Source organism: Metopolophium dirhodum, chromosome 1 (genome assembly GCF_019925205.1).
Source record: "Metopolophium dirhodum isolate CAU chromosome 1, ASM1992520v1, whole genome shotgun sequence".
NCBI lineage: Eukaryota > Metazoa > Arthropoda > Insecta > Hemiptera > Aphididae > Metopolophium > Metopolophium dirhodum.
This window is the reverse complement of record NC_083560.1, coordinates 97,493,057-97,520,573: the sequence shown is the minus strand read 5'-3', so window position 1 is coordinate 97,520,573 and position 27,517 is coordinate 97,493,057. Positions and strand designations below refer to the sequence as shown.

Genomic DNA, 27,517 nt, shown 5'->3' with positions numbered 1-27,517 from the left:
AAATTACTATATAATAATGTATACTTTAGTTGTCTGTACAAGTACAAAAGGAATTTTTTTTTAAAATTTTTAAATTGAGGAGTTGACATGGAAAAGGTACTAAGTCATAAAAACCAAATTTTACAAGAGAAGGAAAAAACTTTTTAACATATTGTGATGACTCACGACGTGCCATTTTGTGTTCAACGCAATTTCTAATAATTAAAGAAATTTGAGTTAGTTCTTTTCCCAGGCCATTGACATATGTATTTACTACTTTTTCAACGAAAAAGATTTTTTTTGACTTAGTACCTTTTCCATATCAACGCCTCAACTATTTTCTATTTATGGATACTAGCTGTCTATATAAGTACAAAAGGAAAATTATATATTGAGTATAATTTAATCATTATCTGTTAATTTGTCTAGTTATTATATTCACCATTGTAAAAATATTAGATATCAGTATATCACACTACTAGTATTTAACAGTTTTCATCACTAATCAAATTATGTTTATTTTGTTTATCACTATACCTATTATTCAGTAAAAGATAAATCACCTAATTATTTTACTGTTACTATTAGTATAAGTACAAGGTGATTCTTTTATTATGAAAAACTCATTATTTTAAAAAGTATTAATGTTTTTGATAATATTTTTTTTACATAGTTTCAAGTTGTTAAAAAACAATGAAATAATGAATGTTTCATGAATAATCACCCTGTATATATTTATATATTGACTAATTTAGGAACCTCTCACCTCCAACGCAAGCTTTTGCTTATAGGAGGCGAGCTAACTTTTAATGTTATATTATGTTAATGAAATTATGTTGTCGTTAGTCTGCAAATATACATATAAAGATTATTATTATAGATTTTTAGTAATTTGCATTTGTTTTTTTCAAAGTTTACAACCACTATTTAAATTATGATAACCGATTTTTCTTAGTCAATATTTTATATTAGCATTTTACCAATGGTATTGACCATATTGGTATTATATGATATTATATGGACCATTTGGTATTGATCATAAAGAAAAATAATAATAAATTAATAATTAGGCAGACACCTAGTATAACTTCCACCAACGTCTTGCATCTATGTAGGACGTAGGTATATAATAATAATGTATGTATTGAAAAAAAAAATAATATTACAGTTTGTTGCTTTTATTTCCATTGTTGTAATAAGCAAAAGTTTATTTTTAATCGATTTCACATCGTCCATTTAGGTGTATTGACATCAGGAAAATTTATAAACATTAACTACAATTTACAGCTCACATTTTGTAACATAGGTAGGTATCATTTTACGATATTTAAGTAGATAGCAACTAACAGATATTATGTATTTGACTGACAAGAAACAAACAGCACCGTTTAGATATACAATTTAAGTGTTCGAAACAGTGACCGCTTGCAACAGTGTATCTATAAGGGAGTCGATTTCTTCATCTGTTATTTTAATACTTGAGAGAAGTCTGATGCTGGGAGTGGGAATCTTGTATTCACGATCATTCAAATACGCAGCCGTTGTTATCGCTACTCCTTTTGATATACACTAAAACAAAATGTATAATATTATAAACTAATGTTAAATATGTTTTAAACTGTGTTACTATAAATAACTATTTGGATGGTTACCTACCATGGACTGGCTTTAATATTGTTGGTTAATATCTGGTAGCTTTTAGCTGGTGAACAAGCTATTTTTGGCCCAGTGTGCAAAATTAATTAGGGGCATGTATTTATGTATATTTTTTTGAAAACTACTAAAATTAAAAACTAAAACCAGGAAAGAGTACAGGCATACGCTGGGGGATTTAAAATAAATAATTACAATTTTATTTTTATTTTGCCCAGTCTAATCATTTCAGACTAAGGATATAAGCATTGTTATAAGCATTTAAAGTTATTATTTTAACAAAACCACATATAATTTGTGATTAAAAATGTATAAAGGTAATGTTAAATTGCTATAGCTAAGTCTTAAAATGTAATACAAGGTCCCTCATAGAAGTACCTTGTTGATACTGTTACCGAAAAATGACTGATCATTTTAGGAAAATAGGTATACAAATACAATGTTTTTCGCAAAAATAAATTCAACCTAACTATATTATAACTTATAAAGCTATATTAAGATAAAATAAAATAAAACACTGTTTCCCACAGTTTCAAATTGCGTAACACTAAGGTGACTGGTCAAAATATCTCCTATATACCTTAAATATACCTAAATATCTTCTATACAAAATATCTATTTAATTATAATAATAATAATATATTATTTCGTCATTAGAAAATATTTTTAAAATATTCAGGCGGCGAGCTGTCGTATTGTTGGCGTATCGGTTCCTTATCATTAAATAACCCGGCGATTAAGAAAACGCATACCTACGCCTAGCTATGTTTAAATGGTGTTTAATCTTTATTACACATAGGTTCACAACGACAAACCATAGTAACAAATTATAAGAAAAGTTATGAACGGTGGCTGCAGTGTGTAAAAAGCAGAAGTGTGACCTACATCAATAATGCTCCTACAATTTATTTTCAGTCAAGAAAACAAAAAATTATTGTCAAGTAACGGTACGGGACCTTCATTTTTTTTTTATAAAAAGGTGTGAATAAATTCATTTGGCGTTGTACTGAGTACCAAAAATACAAATGCACATCATGTTATACAACCGGTCAATATGAGACAGGTATATTATAAGGTTTTATTTTTTATCGATATTTTATTTAAATTATGTTTAACATTATTATTTAAGGAGAAATAATAAAAGAAGTGGTCCATTATTCACACGCCCCAGATATGTGCACAGTCTCAGTTAAAGAGGTCATAACAAGTATAAAATCAAAAGCAAAAAACGACTGAATTATCTACAAGAAATTTGATAAGTCAAGCCGTGGAAACACTCCCTACATGGCTACATCTATAAGTGGCCAGTTACCTAACATGGATTTAATTTCTGAAATCATTCGAAGAATAAGGACTATTGAACAAAAACCACCAGCTAATCCAATAAATATTATTGGTTTAGTAATTTCTGGTGAGTATACGGTGACATCAAAAGGTAACAAGTTTTTACTTTATGATAATAAAGTGCAAAAACGTTAGAAAATTTAAATATACTTAAAGAATGTTCAAATTGGGTGGGAAATGGCACATTTTGTTCAGTACCAACATTATTCTCTCAACTTTATACTCTACATGGCGTAAGAAATAAAAAAAGTTTTCCTTTTGTTTATATTTTAATGGTAAATCGCATTAAAGATTCATATATTGAAGTTCTTAAAATATTAAAATTATTAATTTTGGATTTAACTCCCGAGCGAATTATGATAGACTTTTAAATGGTATATTTTATCGGTATTTAAAGATGAATTTCTAACAATTGACATTAAAGATAGTTTTTTTATTTTCAACAATGTTTGTAAGTACAAACCAGTGGATTCATATATTCTAATAGTCGATGTTGTTCAGATATTTGAAGAACTTGTAAATTCGACATATTTTTTGAAAATGAAGAGCTTTTATCTCCAATTGTAAACTACTTCAAAGATACCGGGATTGGCCGACCAAATCGTACAAATTGGAGACTCTCACCGCAGTTTGATTAACTATTACAATTCGTCACTCGAAAATCAACCACGAAAAAATTATGCTCTGAGGGTTGGCATTATGCATTCAACGGTAAACTGGGAGCTATTCATGTTTCCATATTATAGAAATAAATAACATTTTTAAAAAGGAACGGTCGTTACAAGAAGTACAATATACCTATTTAAAAAATACTACATATTAGATATAATTACATAATATAATATTATAATTCATAGTTAAATTACTTATTATTTGTAGGTTAGAATGAAACAGTCAGGTGAAAGCAATTCAAAAAGAAGAAAAAAATATAATGCCCCACGATGAATTAACAATAGTTAATCAGTATGACAATAAAAACGCCTTGAAGTATTTAAGACCAATAGCACACAATCTAAAATTTTAAACTAATAGATATTTTTTCTATATAATATTATGGGTGTCGGTGCCGGTCATTTATTAAGGAGTAAAATGTAGGCAATTCATTTTACATGTTGTATCGGCCTCGCGTGGAACGTGCATGTGTGTGAGTATGTAAATCGATATTATTGTGAGTGAGCTATAATTACACGAGCCGATAAAGATATTTACGAACGCGCATGCACAAGTCAGCGATTGACTTCGATGACTATTATCGAAGCACTATTTTGACGAACAAAAATGCTTTTACAGGAAAAACTCTCACGCCTCGTTGATGTGTCGGATTTTGGTAATATTTTTTTTATCTGAAAGATGAGAAGTTTTTGCAGGTCGGATCAAAGCTCGAATTTTTATTTTATTTTAAATAGTAGTAGAAAAATATGTTTGAAAAAGAACAAATATTGTGCATTATTCAAATGCATATTTAAGCTTCTATAATTATAGTTTTCAAAATCGGGCTTTGATCCGACCTACAAAATGTTCTTTACTTTAAAAAAATAAAAAAAAAAATTAACGAAATCCGACTATTTTACAGGGTGTGAAACTTTTTCCTGTATACCCCCTTATGAAAACAGGTTAGTTGCAAATTAAACGTATTTATTTATTTTTATTTAATATTTTACCGGCTTCAAAATTTATTTATTTAGTAGTTCAAATTGTTTTCTTTATTAGATAATTATTGGATATTTCTTATACAACTCTGAACAGATTAGTTGCAACTTAAACGATTATTTTTATTGATTTTATAACTAAATTATTTCTTACTTCTGAGGGATTTTTTAAAAGATATTTTGTAATAAATATTTTTTTGGATACATATTTTATTGGAGATATTTCACACCAATATTTTGAACAGAGTTATTTTTGCGGAGACATTTTGACCTGGAACTTTACGTACAGAGTAGCAACGTTGTAAACGTGAACCATCCTTTGTCGTATTTTACACTTGGCAACACCTGACATTACCTAAGCCTAACTCCTCTTCTGAGCATACGGACCCCGAGGAACGATAAATAATTAAATTATGAGTACCTCCTAAATTTATGACTTACGTAATCAACAATTTTTTTCAATATTTTCTGTTGTTCAGAGTGTAATAGAGAATTATCTATTAGATACAAATGTTTTAGTGGACTTGATTCATCAGACCCAAGAGTAAAGTGTTTGATCAATTGGCTATTACGAAGACTTTTATGTAGACTTGTGCTCCTTTCTCGCAGTTTTGCCAACATTTCTGGATGTTTTTCAATCTCATCCAAAGCTTTAATGGCGGCTGCTGATAGTAGTGGCGGTAACGATGCAGAAAAACAGTAGCCTGGAAATTGAATACGTAAAACATCATACTCTATTTTAAACTACCTTCAAATGTAAAATGAACTAATTAAGTACCTACTTCAGGCAATTATTAAAATATCCAACACTTATGCAACTTTATTTTATAGTACCACCTAGCTAGTACATACATCACAAATAAATAAAAAAAATAAAACAACAGAACCCAAAAAATTGTATAGGTAGGCCAGTTGAAATTATTTTAATTATAATATTATCACTCAAAAGTTAAAAATTAAATTAGTATGTCTTAAGTTTTTAACTGTATGACCATATATGATCTATACATTTTGTTTAATGTAATATACTAAGCGTTTTACGTTATTCGGTTTTCAGTCAGAATGGATTTATTTTTATGTTTATCAAATTGACAAAACAAGGCTTTGATAAAAAAAAACAAATATAAAAATGTATAATATGCTTGAAGAAGAATAATACAACAAATAGAATAGGTAATAGCAATTGTACTTTGTAGTGATTCTTAAATATTTGTTGAAAGAAATTTACAAAATGAAAATAAAAAAATGTAATTAATACATAGGTTAGGTATATGCATATGTCTACACAAAATTCTGTAAACATTTTGATTTCATACTACTTAAGGAAAAATTGTTCTACATTACTGGCGTTATTAAATCATTTTACATTTTATTTGTATTTCTAATCACCAATGTCACCTTAATATTTGTATTATAAAAATCAATTTATATAATTAATAATTGCAAATTTTTTCGTTACCAAGACCAGACAGCCTCTGATGTTCGACAACAAATGTTGATCCTACGCAAAAACCACCAACTGACGACAAAGCTGTCTCTAGACTTCCAATGATCAGGTCAACTTCGTCTTTCTACAATAAAAAATTATTAATAATAATATAGGTACTTTATCGTTAGGATAAATATTTTATATATATATATAAATGTATCGTTTCATAGTACCCTAAACCTTAATAGTCTTTAGATACTGAGCGAAGCGAGGAAGCTAGTGGTTTTACAATGGTGTTTTTTTTTTTTTTTTTATATCCTGTATACAAAATTTTTACCAGAAGGAGTGCTTCGATTTCAACATATAGTACCTTATCTATTAGCAAATTGGATCAAGATGGTACTTTAGAGAGGTAATTTTTCGATTTTCTCAATAGTTATTTAATGTCACGAGAAAAACTACTGACAAATTACGAAAAACCGCTTAAAATGGGATTTTAATTTCTAACGCTTTGTTAATCAACTATCACCGTAGCAACGAATAAAAAATTATAATATTATAATATTAATTCAACTTAAAGGCTATAATAATAAATAATAAAAATTAAAAAAATCCAGACTGATAAATTGTCTCCGCTCAGAATCGTTTTTCTTATACAATGATATTATATCATTGAATTCAAGTTTAATACAATCCATTATACAGTGACCCACTTGTAACCTACTGTACAGCAGAGCGACATCCACTCAGCCGCTTTTTTAACATAGATATTAGATAATAATATGTTTTTGGCAGGCAGGATAAAGCTTTTTGTTTTCTTATACCGATTTTGGGTAACGCTTTGTTTATTGCCTTAGAAATGCAAATCACCAATAAAAAAACAACTATGATTTCTGAATTTTACTTGCAGTGAAAAAATATCTAGTGGCATGCGGCGTTTTTTTTATTTGTCTACTAATTAATTTATCTTAAATTTAGAATATAATATTATAAACTCTTGCTTGTTAGTTCTCAATTTTATTTCTTTGTTGAAAAAATCCATTTCCTTTTGAATGCTAAATAAAATTATTGTTATTATCCTTAGCGGCAGTCTTGTAAAGTACTTGAGTAAAAGTATTCAAATACGTATTTTAAATAAGTTTAAATATGTACTTGGACAGTTGGACAATGTATTTTAAATATTTACTTGAAATAGTAAAATCTACGTATTCTTTTTGGTTTAAATAATTTTAATTTGTATTTTAAAAACGTAAAATAATAAAATAAATCGGGCATAATATATTTTTTACTGTAAATATTATACTCTACAGAAGAGTATAGTTACACATAATGCACATTGTAAAAATAATCAATACAATTTACGTAAAAACACGAAAATTGATTACGTTGGTTAATAAGGTAAAACAAATATATAGTAGGTATTTTAAAGTATCTATAAAATATTAAAATAATACATTTAAGTATTTGTATTCGTACTCAAATACTTTTTAAAATAAGTATCTGTATCTGTACTTGAATACTTTTAAAATGTAAGTATCTTTTACAAGACTGCAGTTACCGGTATATTAAAGTGTTCAGTAATTCCGCGACCTTTTTCGCCAAGAATGCCAAATGATATGGTTTCGTCAATGAATATCCGGATCTTATGTTTTATTCGAATGTCAATCATCTTTGGCAAGTTGCAAATATTTCCGGTATTCATATAAATTCCTTCGACAATTAGGAACGCTCTTCTGTTTTTTCTTCTCTTCTGTAAATTATATCGGGCATATGAGGTTTATATAAAAGAGAAAAGTTACAAAAGAAGTTACAAGTGTATTTAAGTTTAATTTGTACAATTAAGTTATCAGGACTTAATTCGATGAAGGTATAAACCTACTTAACATAATGTGTAGAATGTAGATGTGTATCTTATTTTTTATAGGTATTTATTATACATATTATTCTTGGTTTAAGATTTATATTTGACTGTTTCCGCAATTTATTACATTTCTATAAGATTTGAAAACAAAGATACCCACATAGCAATTTGAAAATATATAAATTTATAACAATATTTGAAAAAGGTTTTACAACCAATATTTGTTTCAAAATATTGTACCAATATTTTTTAAATATTTGATCTACAAATATTTTTACCCAAATATGATGAACGCATTTCGAAAACATGATACACCAAATATTTTAAAATAGTGTTCCATTCAATGTTTTGAAAATGTTTGATTTACAAATATGTACTCCAAATATATTGAACGCATTTTGAAAACATGGTATACCAAATAATTTAAAACAGTATTCCATTCAATGATTTTAAAAATGCCTAAAAATGTTGGTAGTGATGTACATACTAGCTAAGGTACGACGTCGTATGCGATCTACCGGAAATCCCGAAATTAAAATAAAATGTATTATATCTGGATTCAGATTTGCATAATATATACCTATGTTTATATTTATACATAAGTAATAAAATATTTTTGTAATAAAGATTAGAAACTGTGGGTACTTATATTAAATACATAAAATAAAAGTTTAATAGGGTATAACGTTGGCTTGTCAAGGATTAATCTCAATAGATTATTTAAAGTGGTAATCAGAGCGGAGTCAAATGTTTTTCATAAGTGCCACCTCATATCGCAATTCCATAGGAGGAGATAGATTGAGTTATAGCGAAATAAATAGTTCTCATAAATTGACATTTATAACACATTTTAATATTTTAAATCTGTAATGTAGCAACCTCAGTATCAATGATGATAATCTGTATATGTGTAGATCCCATAAATCCCAAAAATTGTTAAGTAACAAATATATTGCTAATCTTGTCTATTTTAAAATAAACATGAATAAAACAATACTTAATTAAACCTATATAGATAAGTTAGAATGTTTACAAAACACAATAACCTAAATAACTTAGTGATTGAACACTTTGGACCCAGTGTTTGAACAATTTATAGTATTATCTTTAATTATTTATATTTTATTTGATATTTTACAATTAATAATAAAATAACCAACATAATTTATTCAAATATACTTTATAATAAAAACTGTGTAAATGACTTTTATACCATTTTTTTTTAATAAAAATATCTTTAATATCTTTTTACTGAGTATTTTAAATACTTTTACAAATAAGTACATCCGTATCAGTAATTGAATACTTATAAAAAATATATTTTACAAGACTGCTGATTAGCACTGGTTAGTTAGAACGTCCCAAGAACTGATCAAGTTAAAACTAGTAATGCATTAAAAAATAAAAACAATCTAATACTTAAATATAGCATAATTTATTTTAAAATATATATAAAAAATACTTTAAAATCTCTCCTCAATTGTTTCATAAAAATTATAGATTTATGCAAATTCGTTATACCAAAATTAAATTTTATAAATGTAAATAATATATGACATATTATGTTTATACGTTAAATACGTAACCTATTTATTATTTTCAGATGAAATTATGTTGTGCTTAATATATTTTATCTGTGAAAATTATCTGGTCGAGTTTACAATTGACTTTTTTATAACCTGAAATTACCGGGCTGAGTTTACAACTAAAAAGGTAATAGAGAGCACAGTGCCCCAGCTTACATTTGCCCGTAATTTTATAATATTTAAATTATCTAAATTATTTTTAGTTTTAAATGAATTAATAATTTATTAAACATTAAAATGTAAGTACTTCAAGTAAGCAGCACCAATTATAATCTAATTTCTCCGGAGTAGTTAATTGCACCCTCCAAAAAAGGTCGCATTACTTGGCCCATGTACTTTTAAAACATACGTAAATTGCGTCCCGTGTATATTTGACTTGTACGTAAATTGCTACCTGGGATATTCCCATTTCCAGTCAATTTTAAGATAAGTATTAATCTTTGATTGATCGATGTAGATAATAATAATATGTTTACTAATATAATATACTAGCAGCCAGTGTGCATTGATCGAATATCTTACGCACGATGTTCTACGTTGCTCTACAGTTTACATTTTTTTTTCAAATTATTAAAAATGGACGTTATGAAAAGTGAAAGGGATAAAACGTTGAAAGTTGGTTTCAAATTTCGTTTTCATAAATTGCTAAAAAATTATATTCAACGTTGGGTGTAGCACAGTTAAAACGTTTTTTTTTTTAAATTTAATGATAATATTATTAAGTGTATAGATAGTTTTAAAGATCACAGTAAATTTAAAATTTCGGAACAATTCATTAATCTAAAATTATTCATTTGGAATTAAAAAATGCTGATGTCGAATTTTTAACTATTCAAGACGTAAAGTTGATTAAACGAAATTTACACAATGCTCTAGCTTTTATTCTACCTAAATGACCAGCCACTTTTTTGGATTTACCCAACATTTTTGACTACAAGGTATTTAAAACAAATAAAAATTAAAATTAAATTTTTTGTAGGTTGATAGTAAAGCAACAATTAATATAGTAGGTTTCTCTACATTAAGCAATTTAAAATCCTATGCAATTCGGATACTATATTTGTAGGAAACCCGGAAAAAAAGCACACGGAAAAAAGTCCGACCAGAAAATTATTATAAATTATTATACGGAAAAAAAGTCCGTTTATACAATATACAGAAATAGAAGGTAAGGTAATAAAGATAGCACAATTAATCTGTATTGTAAGATGAAATATGAAATACCCAACGTATTAAACATAGAATTGATGTTACGATGACGCATAAGAAATCCAGTCATTGTCCACTCTCGTAGTTATTAGCATCGAATTGGAAGAAGCAGTAATTTTGAAATCGGGGAAAAAAATTATTTGTAATTGTTTTGCTTACACGGTTAATTATAATCTGTCAACAAGCATCCGCTGAAAATGCTCTCAAAGATTATCTAATAAGTGTCCGGGTATTTTAATCACTTAAAAAGGTAAATTACAATAAAAAATTATAAATATTGTAGGTTTCACTAACTCTCGGTTAATCACGGATCATTCACATGCTCAATATTTGGGAGAGTTGGAACAACCGTTTTACGAATTTTGTCGGATTTTAGGAAGTTAATTTCTAAAATACGCGAAGAGTTAGGAGTAGATAGAATTAAAATAGCGTTACAAGAATTAGGTGAAGAATTATTTTTTGTAATTACGAAGGAATTTTCTCATCATTTTTTACTGCTGTGACAGATTACTTACTGTTGCATTTTTCTCTAAGATCAACCGTTCCAAGTCTTCTGGGCAGTTGTGTTTGAAGTACACCAGTTCAGCTTTAGAAGATTGCAGACCTTTTTGTATGGCGAAGTTCACTTCTTCGTCCCTAAAAATGTTCCAATATTATTAACAAAACGAAAGCAATGACTACAAGGTGACGCAAATTGGATATCTAGTTACTACGCACACGTATACAATGTCTCTAGACTTAATGTATGCTTGGATGGCGCTAGTCACCGTAGAGAACCCATAAGAGTATATAACGGCTTCTTCCATTTCCATAAATTTAGCGATTTTCTCTTCTAATTCAATGTGTATATCTAAAAAAATTAACGGAAAGTTCCTGATTATTATTAGAATTCTCATTATTGCAATTTATATACATATATTCTAGGAATTATCTACGTCATGTTCTCGTTCCTTAGCTCATCAACCAATATAACAATAATTGTTACGTTGGTTAATAATTTTAAATTATTTAAATTCGTCAAAGATAATCGTTATAAAAAAATTGCACTGCTATTATAACAACTTATACGGAACCTTGTAATAATTAGAAAAAACTAGAAAAAAACTAAAATAAATCGACAATTTCTTATATACCTATATAAACCTTGCTCAGTGTCAAAATATTTTGAAAATTTCATATCAAATCTTCTTGGGCGACTTTGGGTATATTTTCTGGGTGTATTCATATGGATTAGTTTAATAATTTAATTTAAATCATTTTAATTTAGATATTATATTATATAAGCAACAGTGACCGTGATCCATGTTTATGGTATATGTTATACCTACAGTGAATGATGAAAACTAGTTATAGAATATTGTCAACATATCATAGACAATATTACCTGACAGTGCAATAGTGTATAAGACCCAAGGCAGTCAATTTTGAAAATATTCAACAATTATTAAACTTCCAGTGGTCACGCTATACCCAATATCAAAAGTAGCCACACGTTGTGAACTTTACAACAGGTCTACCTATAATATATATATTTGGATAATCGTCCATGTATCAAGTATTAATATATTTACAATATTATAAACCTTAATTTGGACAAATTTCCCTATACTTACCACTAAACATGGAAAAACAACAATTCTTAATGAAAACAACACCACAAAAATGATGAAATTCCTATCAAAGACTACGAAGCCATAAATAATTGTAAAATAAACATTTTAAAAATCAATTATTTGTGTATATTATATATTTATTAGACTGTTTGGCTACAGTATGAACTATATAATAAATATACCTTACCTATAAGAATTGAAAATGTTTTACATTTTTAACTACAAAATAATATGCAAATTTTTGTGGTTTTGAAGTTAAATGCCTTTTTTTAGTAAACAAGAATATAATATACAATCTGTAAAAATGTATACAATAGGTAATATGGTGGGGGGGGGATACAAGTATACAGGACTGAACAGCGTGATAGATGTCGTAAAAATTTGAACTTGCACTCGTACAAAAATTAATTTGATTACCAGTTCCTACATTTTTTGAAGTTACACTTCTTTACGCAAGGCAGCGAGAAAAAAATTTTATCACGTGATCGTAAAGATTGAGCGTCCGTCCGTTCATTCCGCTAGCAGTGATGTAGCCTGTCTTGACGACAAAATACAATAATTTATATAATTTATATATCTATAAGTAGCAGAGCAAGATGGCAGATAGATTCTCCCGCGGTGGACTTGATAATATTATATAGGTAGGTGCCACCGCATGCGTACATAATATTAATAAATAATAATATATGCGCAATGATATTATACACATTTACCGTTTACCGTATACCATTTGTATATACTGCATACCGTGTACACTATACACATGCGAACCAAGAGACTGCGTCGTGTATCATATACGCATTTTTATTATTATCATATAACGACATCCGTGAGCGGAGCGATAATTGTATTGATTTTACTACCTTTTGGGGCAAAAAAATGCGACGATTTTCTACTTCAGCATATTTTCTGATTGAAAAATGAATCTAGTCTTGAAAAATGTATGGCAAGAGTGAAAAATTCTCATTAGTTTTCAAATGTCGGAAAAAACAAAAAAAAAAAATCAAGGCGAATACAGAGATTTTTACGCAAAACTAGTTTTTTACAGTCGTTTTTGTTATTTGATGTAAAATTAAAAAAAAAAAAAATTACCGTACCGTACATTTTAACCAAATGTTTATATTACCATTTTCTATACACAATAACATTTTCAAAATATTTTAATTCTTAAGTTAGGTATTTACAAAAAGAAGAAAATTTCGATTTTTATTAGTTCTTTTTAAACTATTGTCCATAAAAAAATTTTCGCTTGGTCAAAAACCTTAAAAATCTAATACAAGGTTTAACATAAGTTGTTGTTAGTGGAAATAAAAAAAAATTGTATTTGCAATAAATAGCATAATATTGACATCTCTGTTGTTAATTTTGTTAATTATATGGAATACCAATGATCATATCATTTATTTTTTTTTAATAAATTACATTCAAACGGTGTATAGATAAATAATTGAGAACAATACGTATATAATTAATAATTATTGATGGAAAAAATGGTATACGCACACCGAATACGTACAAATATGCGATTTAAGGTTTAATTATTACACACAATTCATACAATCAACTGCGAACGATGTTTAACTTCCCCGGCGCGTACTAATAACCGAAGACCCTTGACATTTCCACCAAATATTTATAATAGCGTTGTCTATGAATTATAACATTTTCAAAGGATGTTGACTCTTTTTGAGCTAGTTATAGTCTTGAGAAATATTTAGAATTTTGTAAATTTTTTTTAATTATTCTCGATCATTTTTTACTCAGTAAAAAATCTTGAAAATGTAATGCAAGGTTCCTTATAAGTTACATTAATGTAAGTTCAAAAATATGTTTATTTTTTATATACATTTAAAATTCAAATTTTGATAAAATTCTTTAAAATTTCGAAAATATTCAAACTATTTTTAAGTTAGAAATTCATAAAAGTTTTTTTTTCATACCTAAGATTAAAAATGTTAATATAAGATTTCACATAAGTTTTTCTACCTATAACAAAAAAAATGTACTTATAATTTTACGTTATTTGATATTCAGTGGTAAATTATTGATCGATTTTTGATATTTTGTTGTATTTCCAAAAAATACTCATGAAATGTTCACCAAATATTTATATAATATACATGGTAAAATTTTCGAACTATATTGAATTTTTTGAGCAATTTATAGCCACGATAATTTTTTCAAATTCTGTAACTATTTTTCAGTTAGAAATTCATAAAAGTTTTTCTATCTCTATCAAAAAAAAAAAAGATCAACGGAAAGTCACGCGATTTCTAGCCATGAGAAATTTTAGGTTTTTATAAAATAAATGTTTAACAATACTAAATTTGATTATTTATACTGCAAGTATGACACAACGTTTCCGCTCAGAATCGTTTTTCGTATACAATGATTTATCATTGAATTCAAATATGACGCACACATAACAACATGCTCGACAACTACTATACAGCAGAGCGGTACCCACTTGTCCACCTTTTTTTTATTATTAGTATAAAACTTATGAAAAATTCTTGTATTACATTTTTTTAACATTATAGATATTAAAATTAAAAATCGTACACATTTATAACAACAGTATTTTATATACATCTACATTTTCTTGATTTTGACAAATTTTGTGACTGCATTTTCGATATTGTTTATAGTATACGAATAACTTATGAAAATCTTTGTATTATATTTCAAAGCTTTTTTCCTTGAATAAATAAAAATCGAAAATCGAAAATGTCTAGGAAATGCTAATTTAAATATTTGATGGACATTTCAAGTCCTACAGTCATTAATTATTCGTAAGATCTTGGTGTGAAAGTATCTACCAACTAGATCTAATTGGCTACCTCAGGTCACCCTCAAATTTGCTTAAAAAGAATTTATACTGCTCTTAAAGATGACGATAGGCACGAAAATAAATAAACATATAGATACTTACTTATATTACTAATATTTTGAAACAATTTTTATCTTTTAAATCGTTTTAAATTTAACAAATTAAATAGTACATTAAAATACTTAATAATAATTTTTTTTTATCTTATCTATTAGGTACATTTACATATTATTTAAATGTAAAAATTACATTGTTCTATTGTTACATTCTCAGAGATAATAATAAACATATGATTGTGTGTGTACTTTGTACAATGAAAACGATTTGCATGAATGTATAGCAATATTTTTTTTTAACAATTGTTTCTCATGAACTATATATGTAAATTAATATAATTAATAATTCAATATTCGTCTATTTTTATATTTAAAGAAAAATTAGTATGATTGAGAGCAAAGAGTTATTGCCAATAAAAATTTGGAGTCCATGGTGACAAATTAAAAACTATAATGCGACGCAACGGTTTTACTTACCAAATGTTCCGTAAAATGCCCTGGGTCCGCAAGAACCAATGCCATACTTATTCACCGCATCCACTACATTGTTTTCAATACACTTATTGCTGATAAAATTAAAATAATTGTGGGTGGCGAAATTTATACACGACCGGCCATTAATTGTAATACAATGTTCAGTCTAATACCAGCAATCGAAAACAAAAAAAACAAATAATAGATAACGTCATTATTCATACATGCATACATACATACATACATTTATACAAATATTATAGTAATGGTAATATATTATGTTGGACTACACACTAGCATATGTTGTCCCCTTCTTACAAACGTACAACCTAGCAAATTTCCATATTAGAAAATTTTACTTACCTATACACAATAATACTCGATTAAAAATCAAAATATCGTAAAAAAAGAGTGTACAAATACCTACGCTTATATATAATGTACCTTTACCTTTAAGTTTAATTATAATAGGTACTCAATTTGCCATATTATGTAAGACGGTGACAACACATGTGATTGTAGCATCTTTTTAATTTTATTTACCTTGCCATCAATGATATAGTTTTCCATTGGCAACGCAGATGGGGAAGTTGTATTTACCAAAGGTTTTGGAGTCCACAATTTTATCTTTTGTTCGATGTCCGGCTTGAAAAAAAAATCACGTTTCACAATATTAGACACCAGGGAATAATGATCGGTTTAAATATAAAATCCTAAAATCAAGTATTAAGATGTGGTTGCCAAATTTAATTTTACTTAAACTGTGACAAAAATTTTTTCATTTTTATAGGAAAAATCTTATTACACCGGTCAACCAGGTCAATTTTAACATAAAATAAGGTTTTTTTCCTTAAAAAAAAAGAAAGTAAGTAACTAGTAATAAGATTTTTACGTCAGTACCTATTTTTTTATTATTATTCGTATTATATATAGTTTGGTGGATCAACTCATCAACGTCGTATTTACCGCTACCTATTACTTTATCAGTAACCGGAGTAACACTACCAATTTCTATAAAAATTAAATCAAAAAACAGATGGCTGGAAGCCTGGGAGGTGCTTAGTTAATATTATATAATATTAATAAATTCAAATATGCAAATAATATTTCCCTACCAGCGTGGCTGCGCTTTTTAAATTGGCAAAGGCAGCACATATGGCCTCTGCTGCCATCGTTATCACGCGTATGGAATACCTTAATATACAAATACACGATTGCCAACACTTTACAGTTTACAACATATAAGTTTGTAATTTATACAATTAAGTAAAAACCAGCCCAATGTTACAAATCGGAATGAGTAACTGACAAAGTTATATCGATTACTGATAAGTAATAACAAAAATTCGTTAATAATAGTCGCCACCAAGCGTTACCACAAGTCGCTACCAATATAATACTTTAACTGATAATGCAGTCCTGGCCAAACCAGGACGTATGGTAATCCTAAATTATTAAGGTGAGAACCAAACGAGTGACTTATACTTTATAGTATTGGTATACAGTTTATTATAAGTCCAAAAAATATTAACAGTTAACCCTATACTTATACCTACAATTTAAGTAATACAAACATTACAAGTGTTGAGAAAGAATGAAAACAATTAGAACCGACATTGGACAGACTATTTCAGAATAAAAGTTTTTTTTTTTTTTATTATTGATCTTAAAGCCCGACGACTATGGTCATTAGCTGATTGTGGGGTTTTTATGATTGTAGGTAGTAGAGTTTTTAATGGTAGGGTTTTTGCACGTGTGTATTGTGTTTGGCAGAATTTCTATGGGGCACGCGTAGGTTTCTGCCATGCCCCGGTCGGAGGATTCTTTGTGAACAATAAAAATTAAATGTTTGGATTTTGATGTGTGTGTAATATACTAATATATAGGTATGTATAATAACTCACGTTTTCTGATTGTTCAACCTTTTTTGGATTTGAAGAACTTGCCGTTTTTTTAAATAATATCCACAGAAGTACAAGGAGTATACTGCCCTCCACGTAAATGTGGTTGAACTGAACCTAAAAAATTCCATGAATAAGTTTTATATTATTAATATTTAGTGTCTTCAAATTAGTGAAAAAAAATATTAAAAGCTACAATGATTTCTATTTTTTTACTTAGAAAGTTCTGGGTATGAAAATGTTGAATTAATGAGTTGAATATCAACGGTATACCTGATTAACCGATATTCGGTATAATGAGATTTCAGGTCAGTAAATATTTTTCGGAGAATTAATTTACATTTTAAATCAATCGAATTGTACAATCACACTTTTTTCAAAGGAATAACGGTGAATGTAAACAATTTCATCTATGTAATTTTTATACTTTTCAGCTTAACTATAAACGTATATTAAATTCAACGACATAAAATTATGAGCATAATTTAATAAAATATTTGTATTTATGGAAATTTTGTGTAAAAAAAATAATGCATTTTTTTAAACTTTTTAAACGCATAAGTGCAGAGCCCTACTAATAAACAATACAAACCTATATCCTTCTGAAAGTACCATTTTAAAGGAAAATTACTATACCTACCTAGTTTTAATGAAAGACGGGCATGATTTCGAGCCTATAAAGTGTACCTATTCATAAAAATGTGAATATTTCTTTAATTGAAACATGAAAATTGTTCTTAATTAATACTATGCCAAAGATAATGTAATTTATCACATTTTTACTTAAATTAATGATATTTTATCTACCATTTATGTAAAACAAATAATACATTTAAGTAAAACATGAATCACCGACAAAATATCGCCGGTAAAATATCGCGTGACCAAAATATCGCAACCAAAATATCGCATGGAATAAATATCGTCAGTATGGCAGTATATATACCGCCAGCATGAAATATAGCAGTAATTTCATTATAGATAAATAATATATTTCAAGCATATAATATTGTAATATAATTATATAGTAGAAATGATAAAAATGATAAAAATATGTATAATTTAATAAAATTGATATAAGTATTAAAAAAAAATTAAATATGTATATTAATTAATGGAAGTATATTATATTCAATGAAATACCTTGAAGATAATCTTCAAACTCTCGATTATGATAATCTGCTACTATTTTCTTTACTCGTTCAGCCCAACTGACTGTCTTGTTTTTTTTTATTTGGCGTATTTGGATTTCCTACTATACTTTGACTTATTTTAATTTCCTTTAATTATTTATCTTATCTTGGAATCAGCACCATCTTTTTCTTTTGTAAAAGTATATCCGTTATAAACTAATAAATTTTTACCTTTTGCAGTTTTTAAAAAATTTAACTCCATTTAAAATTAAAATAAATAAAAAAAAAACTGTAAAACTGTATAAAAGTGTGAAACTGTAAAAGCGTCAGTCACAGTGTCACAGTGACAGTACAAAGTATTACTAAATAGAAATTATAAAATGAAAAACCAGTACCTATACTTGAATGCATTGCTAGCTAAAAGGTGAATACGATTAGATAAGTTTAAGTCAAATGCAATATACAGACGCGATAATAATGTACGGCAGTATTATTTCTTTACGATATAATGGTTTCGCGATATTTTAGTTGCGATATTTTGGTCACACTATATTTTACCGGCGATATTTTGTCGGGGTACCGTAAAACATTGTTAAATTAAAGATTAATACTTCTTATTCAATAAGAAAATTTACTTAAATTGATATTATTTTATCTACCATTTAATTACGTGAAAAGCTTTTAAAAAATAAATAAATATATAAACCCAGTTTTTTTACAGATAGGTATTTTAAGTTCAAATTTGGACGAAATTATATATTTAAACGAAGTTATTTTGTTGTAATTTAATATTATTCGTGGGTACTTGAACTCGAAACTTTTAAAGTATTTAAAGTATATTTTATATACACATCACAATTCATTCTTAAAACTAATGTTGTTGGTAAAAATTATACCTAATTCAACCTACTAAAATTAATTAATATCATAAAATATATCTCCCCCGTCAATAAGTTAAAAATAATACAAAAAAAAAACATCTACCTACTGTATTATCTACCGTGAACGGCCCTACATATTATTATACGTACCTAAGCTCCAAGACATATTTTTAAATTTTTTTATTTTGAATTCTTTGTTTCTTTTAGCTGTTTAAAAATGGTATACTGTCAGTCATCAAACTGTTTACCAGTAAAATTATCCGACGGCTACAACGCTACGTGTTCTGTATATAGGTTGACTTTTAATCTTTATTCAACAATACACTTAAATACTACAACTAACAAACTTTTGAATTTTTGGAAAATTTATCGATTTATTGAATATATGACTCATCGGACCTTTGTCATTAAAAAATATTTAAATAGTCAACTTTGATAATAATTCATAGGAATTAACTGGCACTAATTACTATCGTATTTGCTATAGTAATAAATTAATTTTATCAAAGTAATTTAAAATAAAAACTTATTAAACAGTAAATACCAAATAAGTGATACAGTTGAGTGTTGACCAACAAATGATAAATCACGACTGTACAGTGCCTTGGCTAATGACATATTGCAAATTATATTCATTCCAAACACAAATAAGGATTTATCAGACATATAGGTACAATGTACACATTAAAAATATACGTGTGTTTAAAAATTAATCAACACTGTTGTATTTTAACAAATTAAAATTTATATTTCAATCAAACTGGAAGCATCTATATATTGTATACGTAACTTGTATTGTGTTTATGTGCTACATAACATTGTATTATAAATTATAATTAATGTACGGGCGGATATATGAGTGATATATCACGTTCAATCTCTGTATCGTATTCTATTTGAATAATTTCCATGTAACAATATTCATCTAGCTAGAATAACAATACAAATTTAATAATAAAAACGAAACAACATATTATCATGTAATAACTAATCGGTATATTTTTATTTCTACATGCCCGGAAATAGTACATTGTGAATGTCCTCGGGCTGAAACTAGTTTTCTGTTAAAATCGTTGAATACAGTTAGTCAATAGAAATAGGCAATCATTTTATTATAGGTTAATACAGAGGCGTGACGAAGAACTTTATTTGAGGCACGTGCCTCAGCTTTAAGGGTGGTGGGTATCTTGGAAACTAGGAGCATTTCAAATATAGTAAATAATTTATTAAGTACACACTAAGACAGTAAGACCGAGCCAATCATTCTCAGTTACCATTTACGTAAATAAGTAATTATTTATATATAAGTATTTATAGTTACTAATATAAATTATTGTGCCTCATAAGTTAATGAAGTTCGCCACGGCCATGGGTTAATAATTTATCTTGAATACTTATTGTTTTTATATTTTTTTCCCCACAAAACGAATAATACCTAAAGTAACCTTAGTTGAATTTTGGTTTGTGGAACATTCATATATTTTAACTTTTACTACCTACTTCTAAAATAGTTTGAAACTGTTGCTATTTCTCTTTAAATTACTTTTACCCACATTAAATGCATTATTATAACTTTCAAAAATTTCGAATTCAAATGATTGGATTTTTGATACGTCTATATTATTATAATCTATTACAATAACATACAATTATTATAATACAAGTACATTATGAAATATACATTGAAATTCGAGATAATCGAGGCTACGAAATATGAATTTAATTTTTGCATAATTTCGACGAATTTCATTCTGAATTCAAATTAAATGTGATACAAATAAAAAAATTTCATTATCAAAATATTGGTAAAAATAATATATTTTATTTATTATTATGAGTGATAATAATATAGCACATCACGAAAATTTCCACTACAATAATTTAGTAATATGTAACATAATATATTCAGAAAAATATCTAAAAATAGATATATGTAACCAATATATTTTATATTTCTATATGTTTAAGTATAAGGAAGTTAATATCATAGCCTGATCATTATAGTCTACAAAGTTTGGTTTCGTTTTAAGTATAAAAACTGCTTAAGAATGGTTTAACTTTCAAGACACATTATTCATATACATATTATATTTATATACCTATATATTATTATTGTCATATAATATTTATATGAAGCAATCAATTCTGACATTGTTGATATGTTTACTATTCGTGTTTAACTTTGGCATAACAATGTTGGAGTTGGACAGTATGAAATTGTACCTATAGTTGTGTGTGTAATGCGTATTGGTCTCGTCACCTTTAGTACAGGTTTTTTTTTTATTTTTGTATGTGAATCAACATTATTTATTCAAACAATTTTGATTCTAAGGTTTGGTCAATGGTCAAATCTGTTGAAAATATTCGTGTATTTTATTGTTATTAAACTTGTTTAATCTTAAAGGATTGTTTACACTTCGTGCACACATACAACTATCAACATTATTGACAGTCGGTCAATAGGTTTGAATAAAAATTGCAAAATATAATTTAGCGAATAAAAAAGAGCAGAGCGCAGGTGTTTTTACTACCTATTGTTTCCAAACAGTATTCATAAAATATTGAATTTTACAATTGTATAAAGTTATAATGTAGGTATTTGTAATTCATATTGCAAAACGTGAAATATTATTTGAGTAGCGTAAATTACGTTTGTATAATATATAATATATACACTACCTAATTTTTTTTTAAAAATAACAATTTTCTTGAAAGTTGTACGTATTATTTTTAATCTATAACCCAATCGGGTTGAACATTTTATGTTAAAGATCGTAAATGTACTTACTTATCAAGGTTATTTTTTGGTCGAGTTCTTAAAAAAATAAACTTTTATAGGTTATCTATAGATGAAATAAAAATAATAAGTAAAACTAACTATAACATTGTGTACAACTTTTTAATCCCTTCTTGCTTATCACTAATACATTTTAAAATCAATAATTTGTAACAATATTTTATTTTAGATACTACCTAATTGTTATTTTAATGTCTTGTGGCATATATGATGTATCTAACACCAAAATATGCTAGCATTAAAAATAATATTTGCTTCGGAAGATAATGAAAATAACTGTGTTTTAATAAAGTATAGTAGTTAGAATGTTACTGATTGATAACTTTTGAGTCATCCAGCGCGAAGCTTAGTTGCCACTAACGTATATTTTAACAGTAGCCAGAGTTGTACCCAAAGGCGGAGATTTGATCGAATTTTAGGGGGGTCTTAAATATTTCTTTGCATATTTTGTCAACATTTCGGGAAACAAAATATTTTGTTAAGTTCCAAGATTTTGTCAATCGTTGTAAAATTACCTATTTTAATATTTTATACTATGAAAAATGTTTAATAATTTTGGGGTGGCTTTCGATCTTTTTTGGGGGGCTAAGCCCCCCCCCCCAATCTCCGCCAATGGTTGTACCATTGAAAAATGGTTAATTTATGCTAATCCATCGGCCCGCTCTATGCCTCTACAGGACAAACGGCTGAACATATAGCCATATAGGTCATAAACAACATTGTAAAACCAGTAGATCTCGCTCCGCTCAGAAACATTATAATAACGTTATATATTTTACAAAAAAAAAAACGATTGAAATTTGGAAAAACGTATAACGGAAAGCGATAATCAAAAATAATTAAATTCCGCAAAACAAAACATAACGATTAAAAATATATATTATGTATCATTAAACAAAACATAACGCAAAAAGTAATTTATAAAATATTATTAAACGAAAAATATCGAAAAACGTAATTTATAGAATTTCATCGAACAAAAAATAACGCAAAACGAAATAATTTAAAATCCATTTATTTAAAAGTTATATTGGTTTCGTAGAAATATTTTTTTCATGCATACGGACATTATAATTTATTGTATTATATTCCGTATCCGGGCCATTACCTACCCGCATTAGTTATTACTTATCACTTATTAGTAATCAATTTAATACGTATTAACACTATTCTAAATAACGATAAACGCAAGACTTGTAAACGTTTTAATTCTAAATAACAATAAAAGCAAAACTTGTCAAACGTTTTAATTCTAAATAACGATAAACGCAAAAATTGTGTTACGTTTTAATCGTAAGTAACATAAATTTTTTTTTCGGATACAAGCCTTGCTATAAGCTATTAACTGCAGTGACAAAACTAATTTCGTTTATCGTATTATGTTACAATTTATTTTAGAAATAGTTAATACATTATAACAACATTATGCTGTTATAAGATTTTGTGATTTTTTTGCAGAAATGTAATAAAAAATAATTTATTGACTCATATGATGTAATGTTACGAAGGGAATTTTATTTATAATTTGATAAATTGCATAATTAATAACTAATGAGTAACGAAAGGACTCTACTCTTGTATGACTTACGAGAGGATTATAATCTCTCTAGAGAGATATAATAGTATATCTAATACTATGGTTTTGTACATAATAATATAATTCATAAATAAACTTCTCAACTTCAAATTATAGGTAATTAATATAATATGCATAATTTGATAAAGCATAATTGACTGATAGCATTAATATATTTTTATTAGTGAAGAAATGTAGTTATTGGTTAATACTTATGAGTCACCCGATTTAATTCAAGTTACCTACTTTGAAAATAAAATTATGTTGAGTCTATTTTTCAAACTATAAACACATGATACACAATTATATTTGCACATAGTAACATATTTTTATAGGTAACACAAAAGATACGTGTATTACGTTTATTTGTTTGCGTTAGTTTTTTGAAAGTAAAATGAAAAAAAGGAAATTTGTGTGAAACAAAAATATATTAAAAAAAAATTACTGAAGCTTATTTGTGAATGTATTGCTATTTTCTTTTATAGGTATATAATAATATCAAAACATTTAAAGATACATACTCACACGCATTTTTAATCAATTAATTGTGTATTTGAAAATACAAAATTAGATCAATATTTAAATTGTTCAATAATACAAAATTGTAATTAATTTTACAGCCACAAAATAGCCGTTTTACCGAGGTTATACTATACTTAGACTAGATATTTTTTCATAGTATGAAAATATTTAATTCAAAAAAATATCTGAGTTACTTAAAATGGGAATTGTAAAATAATTAATATTCTGTATAGCTCGGACTAATCAGATAATAAATAAATCTTATTGGATTTATATAATGTACCTACATATACATAAGCCAATTGTAAATAATACAGATATATAATACTATAATCATAGGATTATTTGTTTTAAATTATTATTTTTTAATTGATCCTTATGTACCAAATATTAATAATTATCAAAACATTTAGCTTTAAATTATACACTAAGGTCAATAATTTAATCACTTATATCATACTAGGTTTATTATAATAATATAGACATTGTACATTTCTTTGATCTTATCTATTGAGGTAGGTTAGAAAATCAGTAATATATACATAATAATATTGCCGTATTAACTAAGGGACTCTGTGCGCCTGTGCATCAAATATTCAGATAAATAAATTTTTCCGGAAAAAAAATTGAATACCTACCCGCTTATAAAATATAATACTCAAGGAGTGTACTTATAGGTATTGAATAACATTTTTCTAAGAAAAGCTGAACAAACCAACTGCGTTTATGCGTAAACGGAAAACGCGGCGTCACTCGACTACTCGAATACTGAAATTGGCATTATCGCGGGAATTACATTAGTTACCTAGGTACTTATAATTAAGTTGTAATTGGTGTTGTACGTTTGAGGATTGTGAATACCTACAAAAATCAGTGACGCGGATCGATTATAGTCGGAAACATCATACCTATAGCAGAGCCCAGATAGCTGTGATTATATATTTTACGGACAATATCATAATATATAATATGTTCTAACAGTAAAGGTATATAAATATGGGTTCACAGACACACCAATAACATTGAATAAATATATAATAAATACACACTAATAAATAGTAGGTATTAATGTTTAATCTACTGTACATAAAAGTTATACTATCCATGTATAATAAATTAATGCTAATAATAACAAATAATAATTATCACAAAACAAATTGAGATTTCCTCTGTGTGCTAAGTTTACTATTTGCGTTACGTTTTTATTTAGGTAGGTATTTAGATTTTAGGTATAGGTAAAGCCATGTAGAGAGCATTGCCGCAGCTTTCGTTTGCGCGTAACACGAACACATTATGGCGAGAGTAGTGGTGACAGTGGTGAAAATTCCATTTGCGAGGAGGGTGTAGGTGGATCAACTGACAATGCAGAGTCGCGGCGGCGCGCAGATGGTTTTTTATGATGGTATAAAATGATAAAAAAATTATATATATTGTTGGACGGGCCAGAATCAAGCGGGACGATCCAGTGGTGCCAAATCATATTTAGTCGGGTTATGATCTTAAACCCAAAACGTATACAACTCAAAATATCAACAAAAATATTAATGACGCGTTTAAAGGCTGGTTAATATTTTATACAAACAAAATTTGCGTATTTGACGTACAGGTGGGGGTGAATATACATTTCAATAGATAAAAAAAAAATTGTTTCTCAGGCGCCACTGTACCGATCACTCTATACGGGGGCTTATAATGACTGAACCATGGCTAAATATATAGGTATGATCGCAACTGTGTGATACGCAGGTGTCATGGCCGCCACTGGCAGTGAATATTAACACTTCGATTTATTTGCTAACAAAACCATACAAATTATTAATTTCTTGGCTAAACAAATCCAAAAAGCTGAGATTCCTTTCCATGCTAAAACATGCAATAATTGTACGTGCGCAGCCATAACGAAAATGCGTCTCAATGCGATCATACCTATATATTTAGCCATGGACTGAACGACTACGTCGCTTACCTGACTGAATAGCGTGTTGATTTGCGAATACATGGCTGCAAAAATCGATACCAATAGTAATTGAAGTAGTAGTAAAGTAGATGTGGTAGTAGCGGTGGCGGCGACGATGACGACGGCGGACAACAAGTTGATTTTACGACGATCGCAGAGCACAATGATGTGCCGCCGACACAACAATGAACAATGTCATGACAGCACGACGGAAAATGAGAAAAAAAACGGCGGGAAGCGCGCACGCAACGGAAACGATCAAGTGTCAAGGACTCAGAGTGCAAATGACCCGAGGGCAACGGTCATTAATGTGTATCGATAATTATTTTTTTTTACGTATATTCCCGAATGTATAACGTGATTAGACGGGCGGTGGAGAAATAATTAAAAATTCGAAACTAACTTCAATGAAAAAAATGTATGACCGTAAGATTATTTTCTTTTTAGAATTCTACAACAGGTAACAATAGTGATATTATGCACGCGCACGCTAAACTCCTATCGCTCGTTATGACGTACCGAAAAAAAACGGCGAGCACTCGTCCCCGACTACGCAATGGCTGCCGAGTTTATTTTCTTTTGCAAAACGCGTTCCTACACATAGCGTCCGATGTAGCGGCGGCCGTTACATACCTATTATATGGCGTGTCGTGTACGCGCATCTCCCTCCAGCGGCATTCGATTATAAAGGGAGGGACCCTACCGGGTATACAGATATACGAACGGGCAACAATGCGACACTATACTACCACCTCCACCATAGTCGTGTGTGCCATTGTACCACGGCTTTGTATAGAGTATACCCTCCCAACAACCGCCACCCAACATCGTCCATAAATATTTCGTGTGATGCAGTATGCTATACATATGTATATGTATATAATATATTATAATGTTATATATTATGAGCAGGGCTGTGAATTGAATGCACTAAAAAATCTTAGAAAGTGTATGATAAACAGTGGCGGACTGGACGACCGGGATACCGGGAAATTTCCCGGTGGGCCGCTGCTCGTATGAAATATAATATATTTATTAATATTATTATTGTGAAATTATAAATTAAA

At 28.0% G+C, this 27,517-nt stretch overlaps 1 protein-coding gene across 2 annotated transcripts; it reads right to left on the bottom strand.

Annotated features, from left to right (window-relative positions):
- Positions 1 to 1,136: 1,136 nt before the first annotated feature.
- LOC132936041 (serine palmitoyltransferase 1) lies at positions 1,137 to 27,081 on the bottom strand. 2 transcript variants are annotated; one of them, XM_061002703.1, is made up of 10 exons: positions 26,460 to 27,079; positions 17,588 to 17,701; positions 16,227 to 16,328; positions 15,687 to 15,849; positions 11,428 to 11,560; positions 11,226 to 11,346; positions 7,613 to 7,804; positions 6,085 to 6,196; positions 5,067 to 5,329; positions 1,137 to 1,548 (listed from the first exon to the last, which is right to left on the bottom strand). In XM_061002703.1, exons 1-10 carry the CDS (start codon positions 26,490 to 26,492, stop codon positions 1,381 to 1,383), a joined length of 1,401 nt encoding a protein of 466 aa, XP_060858686.1. In that variant the 5' UTR covers positions 26,493 to 27,079; the 3' UTR covers positions 1,137 to 1,380. The 2 variants fall into 2 exon arrangements, with proteins under 2 accessions (XP_060858686.1, XP_060858687.1); XM_061002704.1 differs by lacking the exon at positions 17,588 to 17,701 and having other exon boundaries at positions 26,460 to 27,081.
- Positions 27,082 to 27,517: the final 436 nt, after the last annotated feature.

Bases quoted from the DNA above. Each gene is read 5' to 3' on its own strand.
- LOC132936041 (XM_061002703.1), bottom strand. From the start codon at position 26,492: ATGTATTCGCAAATCAACACGCTATTCAGTCAG. The intron at 17,702-26,459 runs GTAAGCGACGTA...GGAATTTTTTAG, and splicing joins TCAACACGCTATTCAGTCAG to GTTCAGTTCAACCACATTTA. The intron at 6,197-7,612 runs GTAACTGCAGTC...TTTTTATTGTAG, and splicing joins CTGAACACTTTAATATACCG to AAAGACGAAGTTGACCTGAT.